The sequence below is a fragment of the Folsomia candida genome, unplaced genomic scaffold (genome assembly GCF_002217175.1).
Source record: "Folsomia candida strain VU population unplaced genomic scaffold, ASM221717v1 Fcan01_Sc072, whole genome shotgun sequence".
Classification (NCBI taxonomy): Eukaryota; Metazoa; Arthropoda; class Collembola; order Entomobryomorpha; family Isotomidae; genus Folsomia; species Folsomia candida.
The window spans coordinates 88,020-112,011 of NW_019091264.1; the positions used below are offsets into that span (position 1 = coordinate 88,020).

Below are 23,992 nucleotides of genomic sequence, written 5' to 3' on the forward strand. Positions count from 1 at the left end.
ATAATATGTACCTTGTAACAACAAGTGATTTATTATGGAGTAAGAAAGAAGGAGGGAGTTTGAGAAAAATACACTATGCTAAAAATTTGCATGTTTCCCCCACCACAAAACGCTCGACTTTGTCACTACTTGACTTTCTCTGGGTGAGAGTCTTAAGCTAAAACCTTGTCGAGTCGTCGTCCTACCCGGTTTTTGAGGGCAATGTCTCCCTTCTTCTTTTACTAATGACATCACCACCACCATTACGGACTAAAGACCTACTGGCTCCATTTCACTCGGGTTCCTCTCTCTCCTTTCTTCGTGGGAGTTGTGGTGTGGGCACAGTGAGAAGAAAGAGACGTTTGTGTACTGCTTGGCATAATATAATATTAGGTCACCCTCCTCCTAAAATAGTTAGTGTAAACCCTGAGTGGAGCAATATTTCAGAATCATAGAGGATTCTTCCTTGGTTGCTTGGTTGGTCTCTCTCTCTCGTTCCTGTCACCGTCAAGTAAATCCGGGATGGATCACCTCTCCACAATTTACGACTTTCTCCCTCTCCTTCGTCCACGTCCAAAGCTAAACTGTGGGACCCATTTTTGCCCTTTTTTTCTTCCTACTACTACCAGACTGAGCCACATATAGACTAGGTTAGCAGTTGCGTTTTCCTACCCAAATTGCTTTTTAAGGGACACTCGACTTAAGAAAAAGTGAGTGTAGGAAAAGTTGTGATGTGTTCACTTGTGCCTACATACGAACGAACTCACCCCATTTTCTTTGCTTTAGTCGTGGTGGTGGGGCTGCATTTTTTACGTATTTGCAAACAGGTCGACCTTGAATGGAGAAGAGTAAGGGTGAAAGTTTTATTCTTCTTTTTTTGCGGGGAAAGTTTGAGAGAGGGGATCGAGAGTTATTTATTGTTTTGGTTTGGTCAAATCGACCCACCGACATTGACTTCTGACCAGTTATAAATCCGTTTTGATTACAAGTTCAGAACAAGTCCGATTGAAAACGGACTTGTGCTACGATTTGAGGTTAGCCCAACCATATTTTTATTCAGGTCGCGGTGTCAGACAAAGTTTGGAAAAAGTTGAAGGAGGATCGTTGCTCGATCGGATTTAATACTTTTGAAAATCAATCATTGAATTGAACTCGTCTCTTCGTCAGGATTATCCAAATCCAGGCCAGCTTTCGGTCCATGTCTCATTCTTCACTTGCGAGTCTGCTTCCAACTTTTTCTGAATGTGGAATTAAGTAAAGTGACGACTTTGTGTGTATCAAGGAGAGATCAATAATATTCCTTTTGTGGTCTGGTCTGGTTTTCGTTTTTCTCTAGGTTTTGCCAATTTTGGTTGCGAGAATTTTGGCAAACCTATCGTAATAAGAAGTTGTTCTTGAAGGAGGAGGAGGGATTAATTTTGCGAAGATTTTGCGGTACTGATACTGTCTTGAGTTTGACCTTCAACTTTTATTTAGAGGTTTAAGTGGTCGAGAGAATTATTTGGGTTTTACGAGTACTTTAGCGTCTGTACCGCGGCAGACTGCGAATCTATAGTAGGATTCCACTAGTAGGAATCGGGACACTGTAAGATTAAAACATTCCATAAATCATGCCGGAAGAATTGCGGTGGGAGTGGGAATAATGGGAGAAAGCGCATTAAATTCCTGTATCTAACGCAGTACTTGTGCCCCATATTATTATGTATATCATTATCTGTCCGTGTCCAACTTGGTGTTAAGCGTTTGAAGGTATCACGCCATATTAAGCATACTTTCATAACCTAAAACCACATCGGAGCCTATGTCTGCGTGAATAGAATCCGTCCGTCTGAGGCCAAGGCTGGTCTCTGGTAGTTGTTACGAAATTCGCGAACCACACCAGGAACCACCACACCCTTCCCTTTGGCACAGCAATTCCATTCCATTTCTTGTTACGGAATGAAATAAATTGCAATTTTTTGTTGTTACAAGAATTTACGACTTAATTTATTAAATCTTTTATTTCTCGGTTTCAGGATTGGTCCGGCACGTTCAATGTGGTCAAGTCGTCGAGCCGTCGTCGTCCACCCCTGGTCCGCACATCGATCCCAACAATACGCCACCGTTTTATCACCCGACCGGAATCGGGGCTGGGTACGGACAACAATACGCGTCCTTTGAAGAATTGCAAAAACTTGTGGAAAATCCGTTCGAGAATAATACCGCCGTGAACTTGACGGTCCCATTGGGCGACACGGCCTACCTCCGCTGCAAAGTTAGGAATCTCGGAGAACGCACGGTAATCAGTTTCCTTATTTTTTTTGTGAGTTTGAATGGAATAATTATTTATGGGGGAAGTTTCTGAGTCTTGAGGACGATGGTGACATGATTGTTAACGGACATGATGGCCGACGGTGTGTGTAGTTTGCTGAGAGGATGTGCAAAAAAAGAGATCGAGGTTGGGTTCAGTGGCTGCGGAAGAAGTGGGGACATTTGGGGACGTTAATATTGTAGGATAGGGGAGGAAGGGGATTTTATAACATGGCAAGATTGTGGGGACATCGAACAACCGTGGGGACATTGTTCCTCCGTCCGCGGCCACTGGTCGGGTTGAGAAATTCTGGACGGGTGAATTGTGCTTATGTAATCGAGCGGAAAGTGCATCCTAATGCAATCTCATTACTTCCATTACTCTTGGACAATTTGGGTCATCCGTGAGAACTAGTCATGTGCTAATAATGGTTGGTGGGTTGGGTTGTGCAGGAAGAAGGAGACAATTTTATGTAATGTAATGTGCGAATTTTGAGCATCGCCATAATGGCGAGTATACTATTCATCATGACCGTAACTATGTGTTTGTGCATATATTATATTACCTGTGTGCTCATGATGGCAATAGTCTGGATAATGTGAGCCCATTCAGGACAAGGACGAACTGCAGGATGTCGAGTGAATTTTATTTTCATGTAGTAAATCTAAAGTGTGAAGAGAGGATGTAGTACGGTAGGTTATGATGCATGGCTATGAACGAGGGTACAGAACAAGCTGTAAATTGTATCGTTCACGAATTAAATTAAATTTTACAATGCTATAAACTAACAATGGAGATCTCCCAGCGCTTGTTTCTCAAATGTTGACCAACTTAAAGTGATTCGATCACAAACTTAATTAATTTGAAATTTGTAAACGATACGATCTGTCAATGCTCACGTTGGGCGGAGATATTTGCATCCTAAGAGGAGAAAACGCGCCCAAAAGTTGACAAATTTTACATGCACTTTCCAGATTTAATGCGCGTTTGATTATCTTCGGGGGAAAATCCCTATACAAAATTACAATTGCTTGGTAATCTTGGATATGTATCTATTTGGTCTAAAGCATTACAATTTCTGCACAAAATCTTATTTGACGTCAAACAATCCCAGATTTTTTTGTAAATTATTTTAAAATCTTATCCAAATATTTGCCACGTTCTTTCTTTAAAATCATAACTTAAATAAAGCAAAATCAAAATCCTAGTTAAGTATTTTACCTGAATCCAGATCATTACGAATATTATGAGATTTCTGCGTACTTGTTAATACTCCCCAAAAAGGCAGTGATATTATCATCCCCTGTAACTTGTCAACGCAAGTGCATATAAATATACATACGTAGACCACGTTGGGAATGAGGTTACTTGTTGTTACTGCATGGATGACTACACAACAAAATTATTCAGCACGATAACATTTCCTTCCAGGACTTACTAATTTCGTATGCGCATCCCGCACATATCATGACACGACTACTGCATGTCACTCACTCGTGCAAATTAATTAATCCCCAATTCTCATACCAGGTTAATAAATTAACATGACATCCCAGCAGCAGAGTGACCTGACCTAGTGCTGCATACATAATACACATGTTCATTACGCTCTTGTGTGCTTTACTCCGCCAGACAGTGGATTGGATGCATGTAAACTCCTGTTTTGTTCATTTGTTATTGTAGCGCAGAAATAATTCTGATTCTGATTCGAAGCAAAATTATGCATGATGATGATAACACACTTTTAGCACTGGTGGCTTTTAGTTTAGTAGTAATAAGAGTGAAGGGTGACTTGGTTTGGGTGAGTGTTGTAGCACGTCGGTGAGACTCGTGGGATTTCATGTATTTTGATGATGAGAAGTTATTCAAAAGCATTATGCAATGTGCATGCATACACATACATCGTTTCATTTCTGGTTTTTCATTAAGTTCTCTGTCAGTTTTTGTAAAGTCGAATTATTTCATTTTATTTTGCAAAATTATATTTGCAAATTATGACACAATCTATGAGACAACTGATCTCCTACAATTGTTGTTACTTTTATGCGTCTGAATTAATACACGTCATCACTGATCACATAATTTTACAATATTGCAAAAATAAATATAAACCGCGACCTCAATTTTACTATTCAGATCTTATTCCGTTTCGTCTCGTCTTCGAATCATCTCCTCCTCCTCCTCTTTATTTTGTTCCATCTTCATTACTTATTATTTATAGAAGAAGTACAGACGAGAAGAAATAAAACAGGAAACGTTTCCATCAGGTTTTTCCTCTCTCTCTCTCTTATTTTTATTTCTTCTTGATTCCTCCTCCAATAAATCTGAGATCAGTTTCAGTCCCACTTTCTCCAGATGAAGGGAAGATGAACATAAGACAATAAAAGTAACAAATACTTCCATTTACATAAAGAAAACCAAACCCAACTGAAGCAAACCACAGGAACGGGATAGAATTTCCATTGAGACTAGTCCACGAAAATCTCATTCTCCTCTCTTCGTATTCCATTTCCTTTGAAGAAGTAGAAGATACTTGCTTTCTCGTCCTCGTCCAAACGACGAGTGTAGCGAAAGACTCTGGAGAAATTACCGGTACAAACAAGAACATTATTCTGCTTGCGAATGGGATGCAGAGGGGCCTTCAAGTCGCTTCTTATCTGCTCCTCACTGTGGTTTAGACTATATTCAAAAGGCTGCAAAAACTGTATGGCAAGTGCGGATTGGATCTTGATTACTTTCTCCGCTGGAAGGAAAACAGATGCAAATGCGATTCCTCATTTTGTAACGGTGTATAACAGACATACGAAAGCTAGGACTATATTTATTTAGTACAGGATGGTCTCGATTTTGGGTAGTTCTTTTGCTAAACACGTGACAAATTAGCTCGTCCCTTGGTGGTGGTCTGGTCTGGTCAAACTTTACGCAGTAATTTTTTTGTCGTCTAAAATTCTTGCCCACTCACGCACAATTTAAGACTGGGAGAAAGTGCCAAAATATGTTTTTGAAAGCTGGACCCCCTAAAGTCAAGTTTGACCTAGGCTTAGAAGAACTGCACGAGGACAAAGTGGAGTGAAGCAACATCATCCATCTCTCCCCCAGAGAGGAAGCGGCGCAACGTCTTTCTCGTGTTTTATCTTCCATGCGACAAAAAACAAATCGGATGTTCTTGAGCGTATCAAGGAAATATAATGGTTTTGCTGGGAGAAGGAGAGGAAACTGGTGGGTTCCGTTGTCTTTTGGCTCCTCTGCTCCTCCTGAAAGACAATACAATTTACTTTTGCTTTATACATCATCGTGCGAGTTGCGGAGAAAAGGGAAAAGTCAGCACAAAAAATTAGAGCGAAACGCTCCACCAAGAAATGAAGCAAAGTTAAAGAAAACTGATTGATTAATGTGTTTCGCGAAAGAATCGATGGTGGATGTGCGAAGAAAGAAAGAAGGAGAAATATATATGTATTTTTAGCCTTGTTTTATGTAGAACACGTTGTAAAATTAATTCTATTTTTTTGGCCTACAGATTTCGTGGGTGCGACGGAGAGACTGGCACATTTTGACGAGTGGGGTCACAACCTATACGAATGATGAGAGATTCAACAGTCTTCACGTGGATGGGACGGATGACTGGACGTTGCAGATAAAATTTTTGCAGAAGCGTGATAATGGGTAAGATTACAAAATATGTAGATCGAAGATTAGTTATTTGAAAGAAAACTAATTTGTGTATGTTTCTAATTTTTCAACTACTAGGACTTACGAATGCCAGGTGAGTTCAATTAAATCATTATTTTACTCGTGTCTAATCGGAGAAAATTTTGTTAGAAATTTCTGACAATTTTTTGGCATGTTATACTGGGCACACTTTCACTCTCACTAATTTTTCATCAGATTGAATAGGGAGAAAGTATAGCGAGATCTTATTAGGATTAGCGTGGGCATATAATTACATGGTACTTAATAACCCAGTAGCCCCGGAGTAGTCCTTCTGCCCATGATGGACATCATAATTGTGCAACTGCAGCGAGGTGAAACTTATCCCGGATAATTTCAGCCTATTCTACAATAAAGTTGTCACATTATGACATTATGAATTGGTCATTGGTCTCCGTAATGGTAGTGCAATCCAAGCTACGCATTAATGTGCAGACGCACACACAACCTCTCTTTCAAGAAAGGGTAAGTCTTCAGGTTGGGAAGGAATGGGTTGCAATCCTCACTTTTTCTAATCTTACTGTTAGTAGGCAATCATGTCCAGGTTTAATTTCCATTAGAAGAGGAGAGAAAGCAGTTACCATGCACATGGCATTCAATCCAATGGCACATCACACACAGGCTGCCACCGCTGCTGACCAAGCCGTCGGACGGATAATAGCGCCAGCGTCATCCTTAGCACGCTTCTCGCGTACTTTCCAATGGGGCTGTAATGGCGGAATGAATCCTTATTGCAATATATTTTTTATGTGATGTGTTATCCCCACCGCCACGGCCACCGTTTTAAGAATCCTTTCGTCTCCCCCTGCCTGCAATAAGTCAGGAAGGTGAAGGTGGTGCTAATTGAAACATATTTTTCCATTAGAGTCAAACCATCGTCGTAGACACGGCCAACATTACATTTTCCTCCCCAATTTCGGTCTTCCTTCCTTCCGGGATTGCTTTTATGTCGGGAGGACTTTATAGTTGGCCGTCAAGGTTATTATTGTGGAGAGATGATCACATCACACTCTCTCATAAACGGGGAGAGTTCATACAGTTTAGGTTAAAAAATTGATATATAAAATTCTGGCCAGAGGCATTATTCCAGATTTTGATTTAGCAAATGCATCTCGTTTCATCCGAAAATTGGCTAATTTTTTCAACCCAGACCGACCCAATTTGTTTTACATGGAGCAATTTGACTCAATTATGCATCCCAAGGTTTTTCCATAATAGGTTTTAAGACTTGTTGTGCGTCACGACACGTCACTTTTACTTTGCAACCCTTTCCTTCTTTGGACCTTTCCCAGGCCTGTTTTGTGGTGTGGTGGGTGATGTGGTTTAGTCAGTTTGGTGGAGGTGAAAGTAGAACCAAACCAACTAAACCACCAACCACGACCAAAACGAGGCGAGTAGATCGCGGAGGATGGGCAGAATCGTGTATGGGAATAAATAAAGGATTTCATTAATAAACAATAAGGGGTCTGATGGAACAAGGAGTGAAGTGAATGGACCATTATAATAGCCCTGCTACCTACTACAGCACCGGTCATGGCTGTGGTTGGTGGTGTGGTTTAGTAATCTGTGGAGTGGACTTGGTCCGACTTCAAAATGAGAAAATCTGCTCCTTCCTTCTGCTTGGGCGAGAAAAAGTAAGAAGAGGAAGAACAAGATCGGGATTTTATCCGCTTCTTCTTTTTTGGAGGCCATTTCATAAATCCTTATTATCTATTAACCAACCTGGCTTAAGGGATTGGAGACTGACCCCTTTTCCGCCCTGCCGTTCGGTCGGGATGATGAGGAAATTCTGGACGAGATAGATTGACCCCGATTTGCGATGGACTTTACTTTACACCGTGTCCGACAGTCAGGGTGAACTTTGAAAGTGGAATATTCAATATTTCTTATGTAGAGTTGTGGGATTAAGAGGAAAATGGGGGACGTTTTCTTCTTCAACAAGTTTTTACTTCCTCGCTCTTTTTTTACATACTAATTTTGTAGGTTTCGAACTACTCTGTATGTACGAATGTCCGTCATGCAGATGGATGCTTACACCCTTACGTATGTACATACAATCCCTTTATGTCAGTGTCAATAACAATAACAGAAATTGAACTAATGGGCAATAAACGTTCTTCTTCTCGACGTCTAGTGCACTTTCCCCTCCTCTTTTCGCCCACAGAGAAACTTTCCCTATCTCAAAATTAGAATGGAAATTGAGTAAAAGTTTCCCGAAAACGGGTAGAATTCCAGTCTCATTCCGTCGTCGTCGTCCTGGGATGTTGGCCGACTGGTTGATGATATGATCCTCAAGTTCTCTGATGATGACGAGGGTTGTAGAAGTAGAAGTAATTTTAGAATCACACCACGACCACGCCACGAACGTATCAATTCCCCAAACTGTTCTGCCTCCTAGATAAGTACGCACCACTACATAATCCGTCCGTCCTCCCCCTCGCATCACATCTCGGCCTGTGGTTTCCTTTCGTTTGGTCGGTTAACTTTTGACTCTTAGTTTTCCCAACAGTTAAAAAGGGCGTAAAGTCGTTAGCTCGGAGGGAGAAAGTACAAGTTAAACTATTCATTTGTTGGAGAGAGAGAATTCGAATAATAGGAATGGATGGGTGCATATTGTTCGAGTTGGTTAGTTAACATGGCACTTTCGCCGGCTTCTCATTAATTTTATTAGTGCCAAGGTGATTATGCAGGGTGGTGCGGTGCAACACCCGCGAGTGATCCTGAACCTGATGGAAAAGTTGCTACTATTCCATTACCTTTGCATAAGTGATGATGATTCTTGATGAATTTTATACCGGGGCTAAAATGGAATGGGTAATGATAAGTTGTTATCTAAGGAATGTTAGCTAGCCAACCAGTCAGCCGTTATTTCGTTAGTGGCTCTCTCTCTTACTTACTTATTTATTTCATTAGGGCGTGTATGCATATTGACTCTCGGGTTGGGTGGTTTGAAGGGGAGTGCTTCGTAATTTTTTGGGCTTTCCTTATTTACATTACTTTCACCCCAGGTTTGTATACTTATATGTTGTTACGGGGAAGGATGGAATTTAATGCGTAATGTTTTGTGGTGTGGTGGGTTGGGGTGTGGGTTGGGGGTGCATTTGGTAAATAAGTAGTTGGGAGATGCACTTGACTTGACTTTGTCTGTGGAAGCAGGGTTTCGGGTGAAAGTAACAACTTGCAACTTGAAATAACCGCAAGAAAGTGTTTTTTGCAGCTATTTTGACCTGCAAGAAATTCACGGCGCAAGAAACGACTTCCAGCCGCTATACTTCACAGAATGCATATTTCTTGCACTTTCTTGCACTTTCTTGTATCTCGCATTTCTTGCGTTTCTTCCTTTGTACTACAAGAAATGTAGCAAACCCGCAAGCAACGAAGCACTGTACGTAAGACAGGTTGGGTTAAGGATTCGGATTATTGGATGCACTAAATTGCATAAAATGTTCTCGTGATGATATTGCACTGCAGGTAGTTTGAGAAAATGAGGAGAAGACACATTCAGCCAATTTAGCACCTCCACTCCACCCTACATTAAACTGGAGGAACGAATTTATTATGCAATGCAACGTTTTATTACTTTTCCCTTGCACTACCAAATGGTGTCGTTGGTCGTTAAATTTCGAGATAAATTGTGATAGCAATGTGACGATGTATTTTATTTTATTTTATGGGCCACCACCACCCCGAGCTTCTTAATCATATTACGTAACAAATGTGTCTCCTTCAGGTATCAACTGGGACTGGGATCGTGTCATATTTAGTCCACCTGCACATCGCCGTTCCCGAGTCCTTCATCCTGGGAAATGGAGAGTACCACATCGAACAAGGAAGCACCATAAATCTTGTCTGTGTGATTGAAAAGGTACGATTTCGGTGTAATTATTGACCGGAAAATGATTTATTTATTACTACTTTTGCAGAGTCCAAAGCCTCCAGAGTACATTTTTTGGTACCACAATGACCGCATGATCAACTACGGCAACTCGAGAGAGGTTACTGTTCAGACGGAACCAGGAAGCAAGACCCAGTCGCGTCTCACTATCAGAAACGCACAATTAAGCGATACAGGCAATTACAGGTAATTACAGGAGGAGAAAGTGGATGAATTTGTTGCCAAATTTTGTCATTAATTTTTAAAAATCAATCTTACTTTAGCTGTACCACGCCCCACGCCGTACCAGCTTCCACACTTGTCTACGTATCTCAAGGTACATACACCTACTTTTTTTTACAAATTAATTATCTTAAAGATGAGCTCCAAAATCAAACCGTCTTGTTTTCCAGGCGACCAAATCGCGGCGATTCAGAAGCGAAAAGCGGCCGCAGATTCGGCCGCGGCAGCCTCGTCGGCCTCCGCATCTGCATCCGCTTCCACGACCTCGACGGCCACAGCTTATCAAGCGAACCACCCCTTCACCTCCCTCCTCGTGCTTAGCAGCATCACCCTGTTTTGTAATTATGCCACAAATTTGAGATCATATTTTGCCGTGCCTCTTATCCTCTCCATTTCCACGCAACAACAAAACGTACAACAGCACGGAGACCAGGCACGAGTGACACTTTGATCCCGAAAAGATCTCGGGTGAAAGTGAAAGCTTTTGTAAATTCACATTGTACAAGGAAACCAATTTGAATGATGCAAGGGGGCACTATTTTTATACCCAACAATCTTCCTCCAATACATTTCTACTACAAGTTGGTCCAAGATTTTTGATAAATCAGGTACATAAATTCTGAATTTGGACAAATATACAAAAATTTGAAATTTTGTAACCAGAAATTTTGTTTCTTTTACAGGTCAAGTAATAAAACTAAGAACCACCCTCATCGTGTCACTATTGTTACCTACTTGCATAACAATTTATTAAGTAATGCTTAAATAAATTAGTAATTTTAATTATCAAAATGTATCATAAAATTATATCATCTGCAATCTGCATGCATCTCATTTCGTAAGGCGTACACACTCAATGTTCAGTATATCAAAGAAATATTTGTATATATTCAAAAAAAAATTATCCAAGAAGTCAACTGTGATATTAATGATAAGAATTATGGTAATTAATTATTTAAGTACGATTATGCGATACAGTTAATTTTGAATTTAGTGATTTAATACAAAACAATTGTTTAATTCAGATAAGAAAATCTCAAATTTTGTGTTTCTTTTTTATGTAAAACAAAAATATGTAGGTATATTTCTTTATGTGCATTTTAACTCTTTTTAAATTTGAATATCGTCTCAACTACTTCACGTAAAATTAACAATATGTAAATATTTGTATTGATGGCTCATGATAAATACGAATGCATACCTTAATTAGTTAATCACCGTAATTAATTCGTGTATTAAATATTAAAATACATAATTACATATACATACAAATACCTGAATTGATGTCTCTAAAATTACAAAGAATGACTTAATGTTGATATACCGTTATAGTTGTAAAATTGTGTAAAAAAGTTTGTGGTATGCAAGCAGTAAAGTGCGGTACACACGGGATATGATAATTTGGAGAGCCAGTAAAAATGATAAAATTGCTACTGCATCAATTTCTGACTTTCTTCTCCTCATTGTTATTTAAGTAAGTAAGTAATTGTAAAAATAGCTCTGACCCGATATTTGTGAAGGGATGATTCAAACATAATAATAAAGTTATTATCACAACGTGACGACAAAAGCAGAAGGTCGTGTCACTTACTTGTATGCACTTTACGGCAGAATTGTCCCATCTGAGCTTCACTTTGTAGAAGAGAAAGTGCATTCCGGTCCAGACTTTCTCCGCCTCCTGAGGAAATGGTCCTTCTGTCCGGAAGGGAAGGCTCAATTGCACCGATCGCGAACCATTCAGGAAAGAGAAGTTGTCCATTAAACCAAACGGTAAATAAATGGAGGGCATGGAGAGGGGGCGTTATGTACGTCATGATTTTTATTTTATGAGTCCAAATGACAATTAAGGCAGAAATTATGGGGCGAGACGACTATGTAGCTGAGAAAAATTCCAGTTTACTTATCTGAATGAATATTGTTTTCCGATAAGACGGAATTATTAATCGATGATATGATAATGATATCCATGTCCGGGAGTGAAGGCATATATATAAATTTGGGATTATATAATGCAGTATATTCGGTTGCAGTGTTTCGTTTCTTGCAAGAAATACAAGAAATGCGAGGTGCAAGAAACTGGAAGAAAGTGAAGAAATATGTTTTCTATGAACTATTTATAGCGAGTGGAAGTAGTTTCTTGCGCCTTGGATTTTTTCAGGTAAAAATAACTGCAAGAAATCTGTTTCTTGGGGTTATTTCTTGCAAATGGTTACTTGCACCCGAAACACTGCTCAGTTGTTGAACTTGCATATAACTTGTGTTCTAGAGAAGAAAGGTCGCATGCAAATGTGTGGATGAGAAGATGCATGGACCAAATCCAAATGCATTATCGTCTTATAAATCACATGATTACATAAATTATGGTTCGTTACTATACATCAAGATTTGAATTGAAAGGAGATCACATTATTATTTATTGTCTCGTTATCATACATACATATTTGCCCTTTCAATTCTTCAGAAAGATGAGAAAGTTGCCTAATCCGTAGCTTCAAACAACTTATTTATGGGCAACAAAACCCCGAATAATTCGTCAGGTCACAAAACAGTATAAAAAAGTAAATAGGTAAAACAGTGTACAAATAGATATATTGTAGATCATATTTCATCAAGAATTAAAACTGTAACAAAAAACGTTTCGATTAAAAAAAATGTAACCAAGATAAAAAGTTATCTTAAGAGGAATCCAAATTTTGTTCTTCTCCAATCTTGAGGGGGGAGTTCTAACAAAAATTTCCTGCATGCGGTTATCACCACGCCAGAAATGACGATTAAGCCACCGGTGATGCTGTAAATTGGAAAATAAATATTATTTAGGATAAAAATTATAATATCAGAATTATACTAACGCAAAAATATTAATTTTACAAAAACTGATTTTGTCAACATATTAAAAATTGCGAATAAATTTTGAGAAAAATAATTTTACAATTTGCTACATTTTCAAGTCATTTCGTAAAATTCTTGTAAGACTGGAATATCTTAAAAATGTTGCAGGTACAATTTTTGTTGAGCAATAAAGGTTGCAATTGGCAAACTTAACAGTAATTTTATGAAAATTTACAAATTTTGCCCACCTGAATAAATCCGGTACCACGTTGAGGAAAAGGTACTGCCAAACGTATGCAAAGATCACATCGCAACTTCTCACCAAAGCCACTGGTCCAGCATCCTCCAATTGTAAGGCAAGAGTTAAAAATGTCTGTCCAACAAAATACATGAATGCAATTGTCAGGACGAGGATCCAGTCGTGCAGGCCGTGCGGTATTTCAAACGTATTCGCCACGCTGCAGAGCAGGAGAGCTTCCAAAGAGCCGATAAATCCGCAGGAGAAAGTGGTCAGAGAGAAGTGAACGGAGGCCAACATTCTGAGGACGACGAAGGTCAAGGTCCCCATCGCCATGCAGCCAAGGGCCAGCGCATTTCCGATCTATTTATTCAGCACATACGTAAATATTTGCATGAAATTGACAGAACTGAGATTTTTTTTATTGAAGTCTCACCAAAATGTCCGTGTCGAAAGACTCCTCCCCCGTGAGCATGGGCGGTCTCGAGATGATGACCACTCCAACGAGGGATATAACCCCCGTCAAAATCGGAACGATTCCCAACTTCTCGCCAAGCAAAAAATAGGCCACGAACGTGACGAAGATTGGTGTACTGAAGGAAATCACGGCCGAGTCAGAGAGGGAAAGGTACTTCAAGGAGCAGTACTGAAACAGGTCGGCAGAACAGCCAAAAACACCACGACCCTGAAATAATTAATAAACCAAAACTTTACGAAAATTTCCTACGAAAATCACAGAAGAAACAAGAAATAATTAGACTCACCACTAATAACGCCAAGATTTTCCACCTGGCAGATAACACGCCTTCAAAAGCGGTACTCTTTCCACTCCTTCCCCCAAAGTAGCCCAACAAGACGATGGATGGGAGGAGAACGCCCTGCAGTCTCCATAACACGAGGCTGAAGGCGTGATACTGCGGCATCGACTTGACCACCAGCGTCATCAGGGACATGGTCAAAGAGGTCAACAAGGCAAATATGAGCCCCAAATATTTCCCTCCTGGGAGGCGTCTCAACCGTGATTTGAGATCCTTTTCGATCCGTTTCATCTGTGGGGCAGGGTCTTGTCCGTCCTGGGCGTCGGAAGCGTCGGCTCCCGTGCCGCCACCTTTCTCGAGGCAGGAGGCCGAGATGATGGGTGTGTCCCCCTTCGAGAGGAGGTGGGGGAGGTGATGCCCAATTATTTTCGAGTGGGACAACTTCCTCATCAGCTTCGTGGGGGTGGACATTTGCAGAGAGATGGAGGACGGGCGGTGTTGGCTTAATAACTCCATTTCGTGTGTATACAAAATCTCACTTTGTAAACAAATTAGTGTAAAATTATATTTTAGGAACTTTTTGGAAGAATTTATTTCCTAAAAAACAAGTTATGCCCGCATTTTTATAGCGAAAGTTATTTATTATATTATGTTTAATCTCTGTCCCCACAATTTAACCCACCCGACCTCCGAGTAATAGTGACATGTTCTACTTTCAAAAACGTAGAGTAAACGTTTCAGAGAACTTATTAAGGGAGCAGGAGAGGAGATGCCAACCCGTCCTGAACAAAGTTGTGGAATCGACTGAATAACAGGATGGCAAGGAAGAAATATTTATTTTCTTACATTTTATGGTGGTGACTCAAGTTTATGAAATATTGGTTCACATCACACTTTACTTTGACAGTTTTAGTATTTAAAATATGCATGCATACATGGATGGATAGACGAAGTAGAATGTATGACATGACGAAATGTGGAGGATTTCCAGGTATTTTTCCACAAAGGGACGACCAACCGCGAGGATTAATCTTATCTCGCTCACAGGTAATAAGGGTCCACTCAAGGTGAGGGACTTACATATTTAGTATTCGAGACGAAGGTAGGTTTTTCCCACAAACTTGTTATTCTCTTGTGCACATGGCACTTGGGACCAGGAGACAATAAGGATCATTCATAGTGGTGATTATAAGCTGGTAAAAGGGTCCTTTACCTCGGTAAGTATTATGAGTGAGTAGCTCTCTTATGTATTATGAGACAGGAAATGTTAGTTTGCTCATCTTTGTATTTATCTCGTCCATTAATGAAATTTGGAATGTATAGATCAGCAAATAAGACCGGCTGTGTGTGTCTTCTGTTACGGAGGATTTTTTGACCTTATAGAATTTGAATCGCATCTGGGTCAGAGTGTTGACTCTGACTTAAAAAACCTTCACCTTCCCAGCTCTCCAACTTTCTTGAGACGATGACACTTTACAGATAACAAAATGAGATTATGATGAGAATGAAGTTTCTCTTCTTTGTCACTGCAATAAATAATCACCACGTTTTGTGAAGTGACCTTGACCATGATAATGACATGACACAGGCAGTTTTTAATGAATAATGGTTCGTTGAAAAAAATAATAAATGGTTCATTTAGGAGGATTAGTCTTAAATAATTGGGTGTTTGAAGGTCAAAAAGAGAAATCACTACCCAAATCAAACCCTTCGCCTGGATTGGTTAGATTTTCGGGTGTGTGTCAGTACAGATATTTTACGGTGCTTGAGAAGGGACAATATTGACAAGTATGATTATTAAGAAATTTTGAAAAAAATCATGTTTATTTGTAAGCACTTCCAAGTAAATAATTTAAGAAAAATGAATATCATCACTTGTAAATGATTGATTATTTTGACACGAAATTATTTATTGCACAAAATTTGAAACAACTTTTTTTTACATGACGCCTGAAATGCTGTTACTCCGACTCCTCGTTCTCAACTGTTCCAAAACCATCTCATCACCTCGATCTTTATTGGAATGACCTCCCACCGTGAAAACTGAGCTCCTCGTGTCCTCCATAAATTTAACGCTGGGACTTCTCCTCTCCCCCGGCGGAGGAGAATTCGGTGTCACACCAACCCCCACCAAGACAAGATTATTGACCGGGGTCAAATCCGCAATCAGTGGATACAGCAAGACACAAATAAGGGTCAAACTTGTCAGAAAGATTAAAACTAAAAATACAATGACCAGAATGTAATGATCCTCTAAAAAGTCTATCAATCCGTCCTCCCAATTGTGGTCAAAAATGTTGTTGTTGTTGTTAACTCGACCCCCACCGCTGTCAATATTGTCCCCACCAACGACACAGAATGTCCCATTTCCTTCCAACCCACCGGCCGAGATGCTTCGACAATAGCAAGGAAAGACGGACTGTCCCCTCAGATTTCCGGGAAGTCGGGCGTATTTTTCGTAAAAATTGGTACACTTTTCGTCCCTGGCATTATTTTCTCCGATTTGGGTGCAACCTTCGCCCAGGTTTTTGTAAAAGTCGTTGAAATAGAGAGGAGCTGCGGTCTGGATGGTGAGGCTGTGGCCGGGTGGGGCGTCTTTTTGCTGGATGGCGTCGAGGTGGTGGTCGTCAACGAGGAGATTGCCAGACCAGATGGATTGGAGCTCGCGTAGCGTGGCGGAAGGGGGCAAGGTGTCATTTTCTAGTCTGGTTCCGTTAAAGCAGTCACTTACAAAGAGGTCTGAAAGGAAAACATTTTAAACTGATTAAAAAAATATGGAAATATTTCAAAATTTCCGAACTTTTTTTACCCATTTCTGTCCCATTTCCTACTACCCGTGTACTATTATTCTTAAACTTGGTCCAATCCACGAAATTACAAGTTATCAATATTTGTGGGGTCATCCTCCACTTTGAATTGGGATTTTTGTGCTTAATTCCACCCGGCCAAAGCTCGATTTTTTTGCCTTTATCCCGAAACCCTTTGGTGCATTTGGCCGTCAAGATTTTTCCAAATTGTTGGTCCGCTATGACCACGTTTTTCCCGTCGAGACCGATCCCTTCACAAATCCGGGCGCAGCTCCGGTCCGGATGGGTCACTTTGACGCACAACGACTCCGAGTCGCACACGTAGGTTCCGGCTGCCTTGAAACATTTCTGGGAACTGGTGGAGGTACAATTGTAGCGGAAGTGGAAGGCATCCTGCTCCACTTGGGACATGTTGCAGGATATGAGCTTCTCAATGTGGGTGCATTCGAGGTGCGGAGATGTGAACGGGGAGGAGGATGAGTTGGTCGGTGGGGGCGATGTCGTAGTCGCAGTCGTGGTGGTGGTTTGGGTGGTTTGGGTGGTGGGGGTGAGGATGACACTGAAATTGATGAATATTTAAATGTATGAATTCTTTGACGAGGTTGTAAATTCCTTAGTTAATTACCTTGTAGTAAATGCGCTATAATTGGTGGTAACCTCGGTTTCATTACTAAGTTCTGTCGCCACCGTCGTTATCATCTTCGACGTCATTGCTATTGTCGTCGTCGTCGTCGTTATCGGCACCGGTGTTGTCGTCACCTCAAAATTGCTCTTACTTTTCTCCTTTGCCTCTACGCATTTGAATATGCCGAGTCGAAGACACGCCTCCGTATTGCCTTCCCTCGTGGAACATTTCACCTCATTGTCATCTATCTTGTCATCTTTCTCCACAAGAAATGGACACTCCGTCACGTCAATGTCCCTGCATCCCACAAAATTAAGAGAGGATCCCTCCTTGCGAACTTTTGCCCTTAATTGTCTGCACCCGAAGAGATCGACGATTTCAGAAGAGCAGAATTCCCCACAGGATGACCAAGTAAAGTGTCGTTCCGTAGCGACTTCGTCAAGGTTGGGGGCCTTATTCGTCCTGTAATAAAAAATTGCATAATCTGCATAATCATAACTGTATGTATATGCAAATATATATGTATGTACCCACCCGTCCGACCTTGACACCTTTTGTACTGATATTGTCGCAGAGTGCGAATCGTTTTCGTACAACCGCCTCGCATGATCCCACCGTTCCGGAATTGTGAAGTGGTTTCGGTTCCAAGGGAGCTCGCAGTGTTCGGGAGACACGAGCTCATCCTCCACCGTGCCACAGACGAGGCGGTACTTGGACAGGCGCCGAGCATTGTAGTGAGGGAGGTTGACATGGATGTAGGTGAACCCGATGGCCAGGAGGGACAAGAAGAGGACGATCTGACCAGTTAAGATCAGGAGACAACTGCGCCTAGAATTCTCTTGCGACCAGGCCGAGTGGATGAAGGATTTCAGAAAGGTCAACATTTCACTCTGTTACTAATTTTGCACTAATTAAATGTGACTTTGGTACAAAATTGCGAAAAAGTATGCAGGCCTACCAACCACCAGGGAAGAATTTGCACTGATTTTGCACTAATGAAATGTCCAACTTTTTATTACATGTAGTGGTGCATGGTTGGTGAAAGTCCCTGCAGTCGAACAGGCAATAAATGCATATGGCAAAGTTCATGTGCAACGCCAGACTGGCTGAGTGAAGTAGTGTGTATGTATGGCGAGTCATTAATTTAAGCGTCGTCGTCACCTTGAAATTGTTTGGTGGACTGGACCTAAAAAAGTAAGCATTATTTACCTGCATGCATTTGCAAATGTACACGGGTTGTTCTTAAAGAGGAAGAATTTCATTTAGCATGCACAATTTCCATTGACTTTCACTCCAAGATTACTCTTTTCACGCAACTCGCCAAAGGTGCTTTCTTCTAGCAGGGAGGTGGACGACATAATAATCACGCTGGACAGATCGGTTTGTTGCTCATATCACGTTAAGGAACATACGTACGACGTATCTACATGTGCATGTTGTTGACCGACTTTGTTGGCTTGGATTGCGAGTAGGTATACGTAATTGTAGGTCATTTCCGCTGTTTTCGACCACAAGTCTCGTATCGAGTTCAGATCTAAATTAGCCTCAGAAATCCAGCAGGAATATGGAAGACGATTGCATTACGTGTTATTGTTCAACTTCCGTATTGTTGTTGAAGCCATGCAACGTTTCATAACTAATGATGTTACTTCAAGTAGAATAAAGTATGAAGATGCGCACATTTTATTTTTATCGGAAATTTTCTAGATAAAATATTCCGCACTAAAAAGTGGGGTGGGCGAAAGATGGTGAAAGTTGAGTCAATACTACCTTTATTAGCTTCTCTTTCTCTCCTTAAATATATCCATCTCCTCAAATACTACATAATTTATCGGTGTGTTGGATTTGCATGATTTTCGCAGTATTGCCAATTTCTTCATTTGTTGCACTCCACATTTGTTCACTCATTATAATGAAATGAGTCGTGTTTTTTGTATTTTATGGCTAAAAATTATGTTGATCACTAATTTATTTTTATTGGTCAATCGCAATACAATACATTTTTACAGCTTAGGAATGAGTACGTACTGAAGTATGTACAACAATAAGCTTGCACCAATTATAAACAATAATATTTTCATAGATATTTTTCATGTGAGATTTGAAAAGGCAAGGCCTATGGTTTGTTTGTTAAAATCAGCATTTTAAGCGATTTATTCATGTATTGATCGTTGATTTGCCAGTCTCTCTCTGTTAAAATTTCACTTTTCGTTTACACATTTATGACAACTTTTTAAAAACTAGTTACTCATTTGCCTCACAATTTTCTAGCAGCACTGAAGAGCTTATCAAGTAGTAAAATTTAGTATGATGATTTCATTATTAATTGGACTACTCACTCATTTTTTCATTTTTCGTTAATTCTACTTATTTAAGGTCTCTGTTTGATATGGTTTGTTTCATTTTTCCAATTAGTATTTTCGTTGGGCAGTTGATTTGATATGTTAACTTTGGGCACCTATATATTTTTCATGCATACGTTACATACGAGGACTGACTAGTGAAATGACAGATGTTTGACAGATGTTTGACAGATTTTGATATGTTGATTTTTGAGACACTTTGATTCCATTTACGTTTTTAGTTGCATTTTTAGATAATATTCATGTAATCTAAGATTACTGATTTCTTGTATTTCAATCCATCTTTCTTTTCATCCTCATTTTACAAGCATTCTGATTTAGGAGATTTGCACTAGTTTTTACTATTTCTATCAGCAATAATACACTATTTCATTATTTCTCTTGTCCCTCTGGAAGTTGTAATTCGTTCTTTATATAATAAGTAGATAAATAAATTAAAAAAGCTATTAAAAGTATGTCTGTATGATACTAAATATGCTGCAGTAGCGGAGTAGTAGTCGTATCTAACAAATATATGTCGTTCCTATCATTCAATCCCTCCTTATCAAGATATACATTCCTGGAAAGCATTGCATTGCAAATGGTAGCATATGTATGTTTTTTATGGTAAGAAGAGGATAAGAACCAATCGATCGTGCTTATTTAGCAGCAGAGAAGCATTTCCTTCTAGATCTCGATTACTGCATCTGCACCGTCTGAACGTGACTCAAACTGTTTCTGCTTCTCATAATGATGTCCTGTCATGACAAAATTTATGAGAATTTTTAACCTTAATGGGAAATATGAGATCGTACCAGTAGCATCACGAATCCTAGGAAAATGGCCTTGATAATTGGTGCCAGTTGTGGAGACGCCTCAACCGTGAAGTCCAGTCCGGTGATACCCTTCCGAATTATTTTTCCCACGAGTCTCCCATCCTGCGTGGCGACCTAACGTAATAAAGTGTCAGTAGAAGGATGATTGATGACGATAATAGTAAAAATATATTTATTAAATTATTTACTGGATATTCCGAAGCACTGAATATTTTTTCTTTCGATTTAATAAAAAAATGAACATTTCCTTGTTCGTCACAAATCTCAAAATCGTTCGTTAACCAGTTCGACTTGGTTACGACGGAGCCGATGGGGTTTCCCGTGGTGAGGAGAGTAATCATGGCCCTCTGTAACACATGTTTAGACATTGACGTACATGGGAAACATGCATATGCAACGTCTTAATGCAAGCGCTTTCACTTTCATCTGCCCACGCGTACCTTTGGAGGAACGAGACTCTTGAAGATTCCAGCCCCCGTTTTATTTTCAAATTCAACCTTCACAATCTCCTTTCCACCAAGGTCTAAGATTGTGACGGGTTTTCGCATCGCCCACCCGTTTTTTTGGACCCCGATTAAAATGACGTTGTCGTCATTGTCACCCTCAGTTATTTGGAATTGGGTCGACGTCTGGTTGGTTTCTTTCACTAGGAAATTTTTGGAAATTTAAATTTTCAGTTTTCAAAAATATTGTAAATTGTGAAAGATTACTTACGATCCGACCCGTGTTTAATCTGTATTTTTGGAAGTCCCCTCAAAACCTCGAGCGCCTCTTCGTAATGTGCCGAAGGCCATTGTGAATCATCAAAGGGAACGTAGGTTTCTGCACACAGAGATAAAAATATGTATAATATAATACTTTTATAAAATCGGAAATTTTCGTATTTATTACGATTTTTTTTTGCAAGTGCTAAAAATATAACGGTCCAAGAAATATAACGATTACATGCAAACAGTGAATAAAATATAAAACGTAACGTAACTGCTTTTACCCAATTTGGCGTAATCTTTACGAACTTCGGAGTATGATGCCATTTTATGTTTAAATTATTATTTTATTTTTTATTAGACGTTTTCACTCGATGTACAGTTATTTTGAAAAAGTGGAAATTTTATTTCATGGAAAACTCAGTTGCATATATAAATAGTCGTCGGTTGGAGAAAATCCTGCAAAAATTATGAGAATATTTTATTTTCTAAAAGGCCAACTCGTCCGCTATGTGAATTTGGATTGGTATTGAGACGATTTATATTTACAACTTCATTAGCCTTCCACTTTTTGTAAAGGTTAATCGAAATGAGTAATATTTTTTATTTCTTTCTTCGATGTGACTAATCGACTCGTACGTCGGTGATGTGTGTTATATTAAGAACTACTTTCTTTCTCGCTTGTTTTCTCCCTGAATAATCTAGTCGTCACGGGCGAGGGATAAATTAAAGGCTGAGTTGTTCACTTGTCCCCACCGTAAATGATGGTAAGAAAGACTTGCCTGGCTGCAACCCACACGGACGAATCGCACACAGTAACGGAACCCAAGTGAAAGTTCAACCTGGAAAAAGACCACGTAACACGAAGCTGCTAGACGGTTGGGAGAACATGCACCGATTTTGTGGCCCAATCAGAAAGAGAAAGCACTCCGAAGCATGTGCAGAATTTATGGCGTCTACATTTTCAGTGGATGGAGTGCTAGCCTGTGGCGCAGAAAAATCCGCAGTGTTGGAAACACGGAGAGAACAAACCTCGTCCCTCAGACCCAACCTTTCCCGAAACCTTCCCGACCGTTTGGTGGGATGGCAAATATTCTGGGTAAATAATATCCAGAGAGCATGCAGAAAGTTTGGAGGGAGTCGTGATCGTGTGGTGGGGAAAGTTGGCGGTGAAAGTGTGGATGTTAGTTCTGCGAAAATAAAATCAATAGGGTCACCACCACCACCAGAACAAAGTGAAACTTAAGCAGCCGGGGAGATGAAATAGTGATAGGAAGGATACTTTTGGAGATATGAATCGCTAGAAATGAGGTGAAATGAGTATGTTAGTTATATGTTTGTTTAGTCGATTTTGTGCCAAATAAGTGATACAAGATTTTGTGGGGATTTGTATCAAATGTCAGATTGCTAAATATATTATGTTAGTCAAACAAAGCGAAACCAAACCACAAAGCGAAACCCGCAGGGACAAAAATAAAATATGATGTATGAAGTGAATCCTTGTTTTCGACTGTTTTTGACAATTTCAAGGTTGGCACGTGCTGAATTGACACCTGAAAAATATCCGGGCTTGGAATTGCTAAAATATGTACAAGGATTTGCTTTTACAGGATACGGAGAAAGCGGCAAGACCCTTGCAAATTGCAAACTCTGGCAAATAATGTAACATTTCGCAGAGATAGGATCACGTTCAATTTATTTTGCATTAATTTATCGAGTCGAGTTGAACCTTTTTGTTCTCGTCATCCGGCAGCATCTGGTTTTTCTCAGCGTCTTTTTTTATGGCGTTTCAGTAGCCGAGCTCCCGTCACTTTTCCCACCTCGCTCTAATATATCGCATTACAGGGGTCCTGGTATATTTTATCAGTTTTCGCACTTTCATGGTGATGCTGATCCGGAGATAGAGCTGCAGAATTAGGCAGGAGAAAGGTCAAGAGTAGGCATCGTCCGTGTTTGATGTTCACTTCACGATGTCTTCTTCATTCCAACGAGGGCAGAACGTATGCTGCTTGGTTTGAGAGATCTGGTCCTTGTTCGCTAATAAGAAGTGTGCACTAAATATGGCGTCAAGGTTCTAACTTATTTTTTCTACCTAACAAAGAATGGTGAAATGTTGTTCTTCATTGTCACATTTTATGGAAAATAACATGCCTAGAACAGGCACACCAAATTCAATCATCTCTACTCACTCCAAAATGAGAGCAACAATTGATGGATGTAGAAAAAAGGGGTTGCCACGGTTTTGACCATGGAATTTTAATACCGTGACCTGTTGTAAATATTTACAAATTTTAGCTACATTTTGTCATTTGTAACATCCCTCGTTGATCATTACCGTTAATCCGAAATTTTAGGGTTGTTGCGAAGCCTTTTACTACTTAGCCCTTGAAGAACTTCCTCTGAAATTGTGCTCCTCTCATTGGAACAGTCCTTAACTCAACTTTACTTATATACGATTAGGTAGTTTGGATTAACACATGCGAAACGTGAAAAGAAAGCAGGCGCAATTTATTTTTCTCACGGGCACATCACGTGCCTATTGTTTTATGAGGGTATGACGTGAATATTTAATGAATAATGATGCAGCCAAATTTCAACCTTGTTTAATACGATGTTGGGATTATATTACATAATTCATAGTTTAGTAGTTTGGATAACTGATATTCCACAGTTCTCCGTTCCACTTTTGAAATAATGAAGTGCAAAAAATTAAGAATAATCTACACATTGATTAAATTATAAAGATCTTTGAACCA

At 39.9% G+C, this 23,992-nt stretch overlaps 4 protein-coding genes across 6 annotated transcripts in view; 1 reads left to right on the forward strand and 3 right to left on the reverse strand.

The window, feature by feature from the left end:
• LOC110862840 (titin) overlaps window positions 1-11,656 on the forward strand; it is a 77,444-nt gene extending 65,788 nt beyond the window's left edge. For both annotated transcript variants that reach the window (XM_035845882.1, XM_035845883.1), the window contains exons 6-13: window positions 1,995-2,257; window positions 5,787-5,932; window positions 6,017-6,032; window positions 9,708-9,842; window positions 9,901-10,058; window positions 10,136-10,188; window positions 10,265-10,702; window positions 10,778-11,656. In XM_035845882.1, the coding sequence (XP_035701775.1) occupies window positions 1,995-2,257; window positions 5,787-5,932; window positions 6,017-6,032; window positions 9,708-9,842; window positions 9,901-10,058; window positions 10,136-10,188; window positions 10,265-10,545 (1,052 nt within the window). In that variant the 3' untranslated portion in view covers window positions 10,546-10,702; window positions 10,778-11,656. The remainder of the gene's footprint in view (window positions 1-1,994; window positions 2,258-5,786; window positions 5,933-6,016; window positions 6,033-9,707; window positions 9,843-9,900; window positions 10,059-10,135; window positions 10,189-10,264; window positions 10,703-10,777) is intronic.
• Window positions 11,657-12,478: 822 nt separating this feature from the next.
• Window positions 12,479-14,734, reverse strand: LOC110862837 (solute carrier family 35 member G1). The gene is made up of 4 exons (XM_022112045.2): window positions 13,926-14,734; window positions 13,598-13,846; window positions 13,172-13,524; window positions 12,479-12,882 (listed from the first exon to the last, which is right to left on the reverse strand). The coding sequence occupies exons 1-4, from the start codon at window positions 14,433-14,435 to the stop codon at window positions 12,765-12,767; spliced, it is 1,230 nt and encodes a 409-aa protein (XP_021967737.1). The 5' UTR covers window positions 14,436-14,734; the 3' UTR covers window positions 12,479-12,764.
• A 1,070-nt stretch (window positions 14,735-15,804) lies between these two features.
• LOC118433698 lies at window positions 15,805-18,830 on the reverse strand. The gene is made up of 4 exons (XM_035845887.1): window positions 17,886-18,830; window positions 17,352-17,813; window positions 16,729-17,285; window positions 15,805-16,658 (listed from the first exon to the last, which is right to left on the reverse strand). Exons 1-4 carry the CDS (start codon window positions 18,233-18,235, stop codon window positions 15,859-15,861), a joined length of 2,169 nt encoding a protein of 722 aa, XP_035701780.1. The 5' UTR covers window positions 18,236-18,830; the 3' UTR covers window positions 15,805-15,858.
• Window positions 18,831-19,106: 276 nt separating this feature from the next.
• LOC110862842 lies at window positions 19,107-22,067 on the reverse strand. Of its 2 annotated transcripts, none has more exons than XM_022112051.2 (6): window positions 21,521-22,067; window positions 21,244-21,351; window positions 20,970-21,175; window positions 20,718-20,876; window positions 20,509-20,643; window positions 19,107-20,451 (listed from the first exon to the last, which is right to left on the reverse strand). In XM_022112051.2, exons 1-6 carry the CDS (start codon window positions 21,561-21,563, stop codon window positions 20,392-20,394), a joined length of 711 nt encoding a protein of 236 aa, XP_021967743.1. In that variant the 5' UTR covers window positions 21,564-22,067; the 3' UTR covers window positions 19,107-20,391. The 2 variants fall into 2 exon arrangements, with proteins under 2 accessions (XP_021967743.1, XP_021967742.1); XM_022112050.2 differs by having other exon boundaries at window positions 21,512-22,067.
• Between the last annotated feature and the right edge of the window lie 1,925 nt (window positions 22,068-23,992).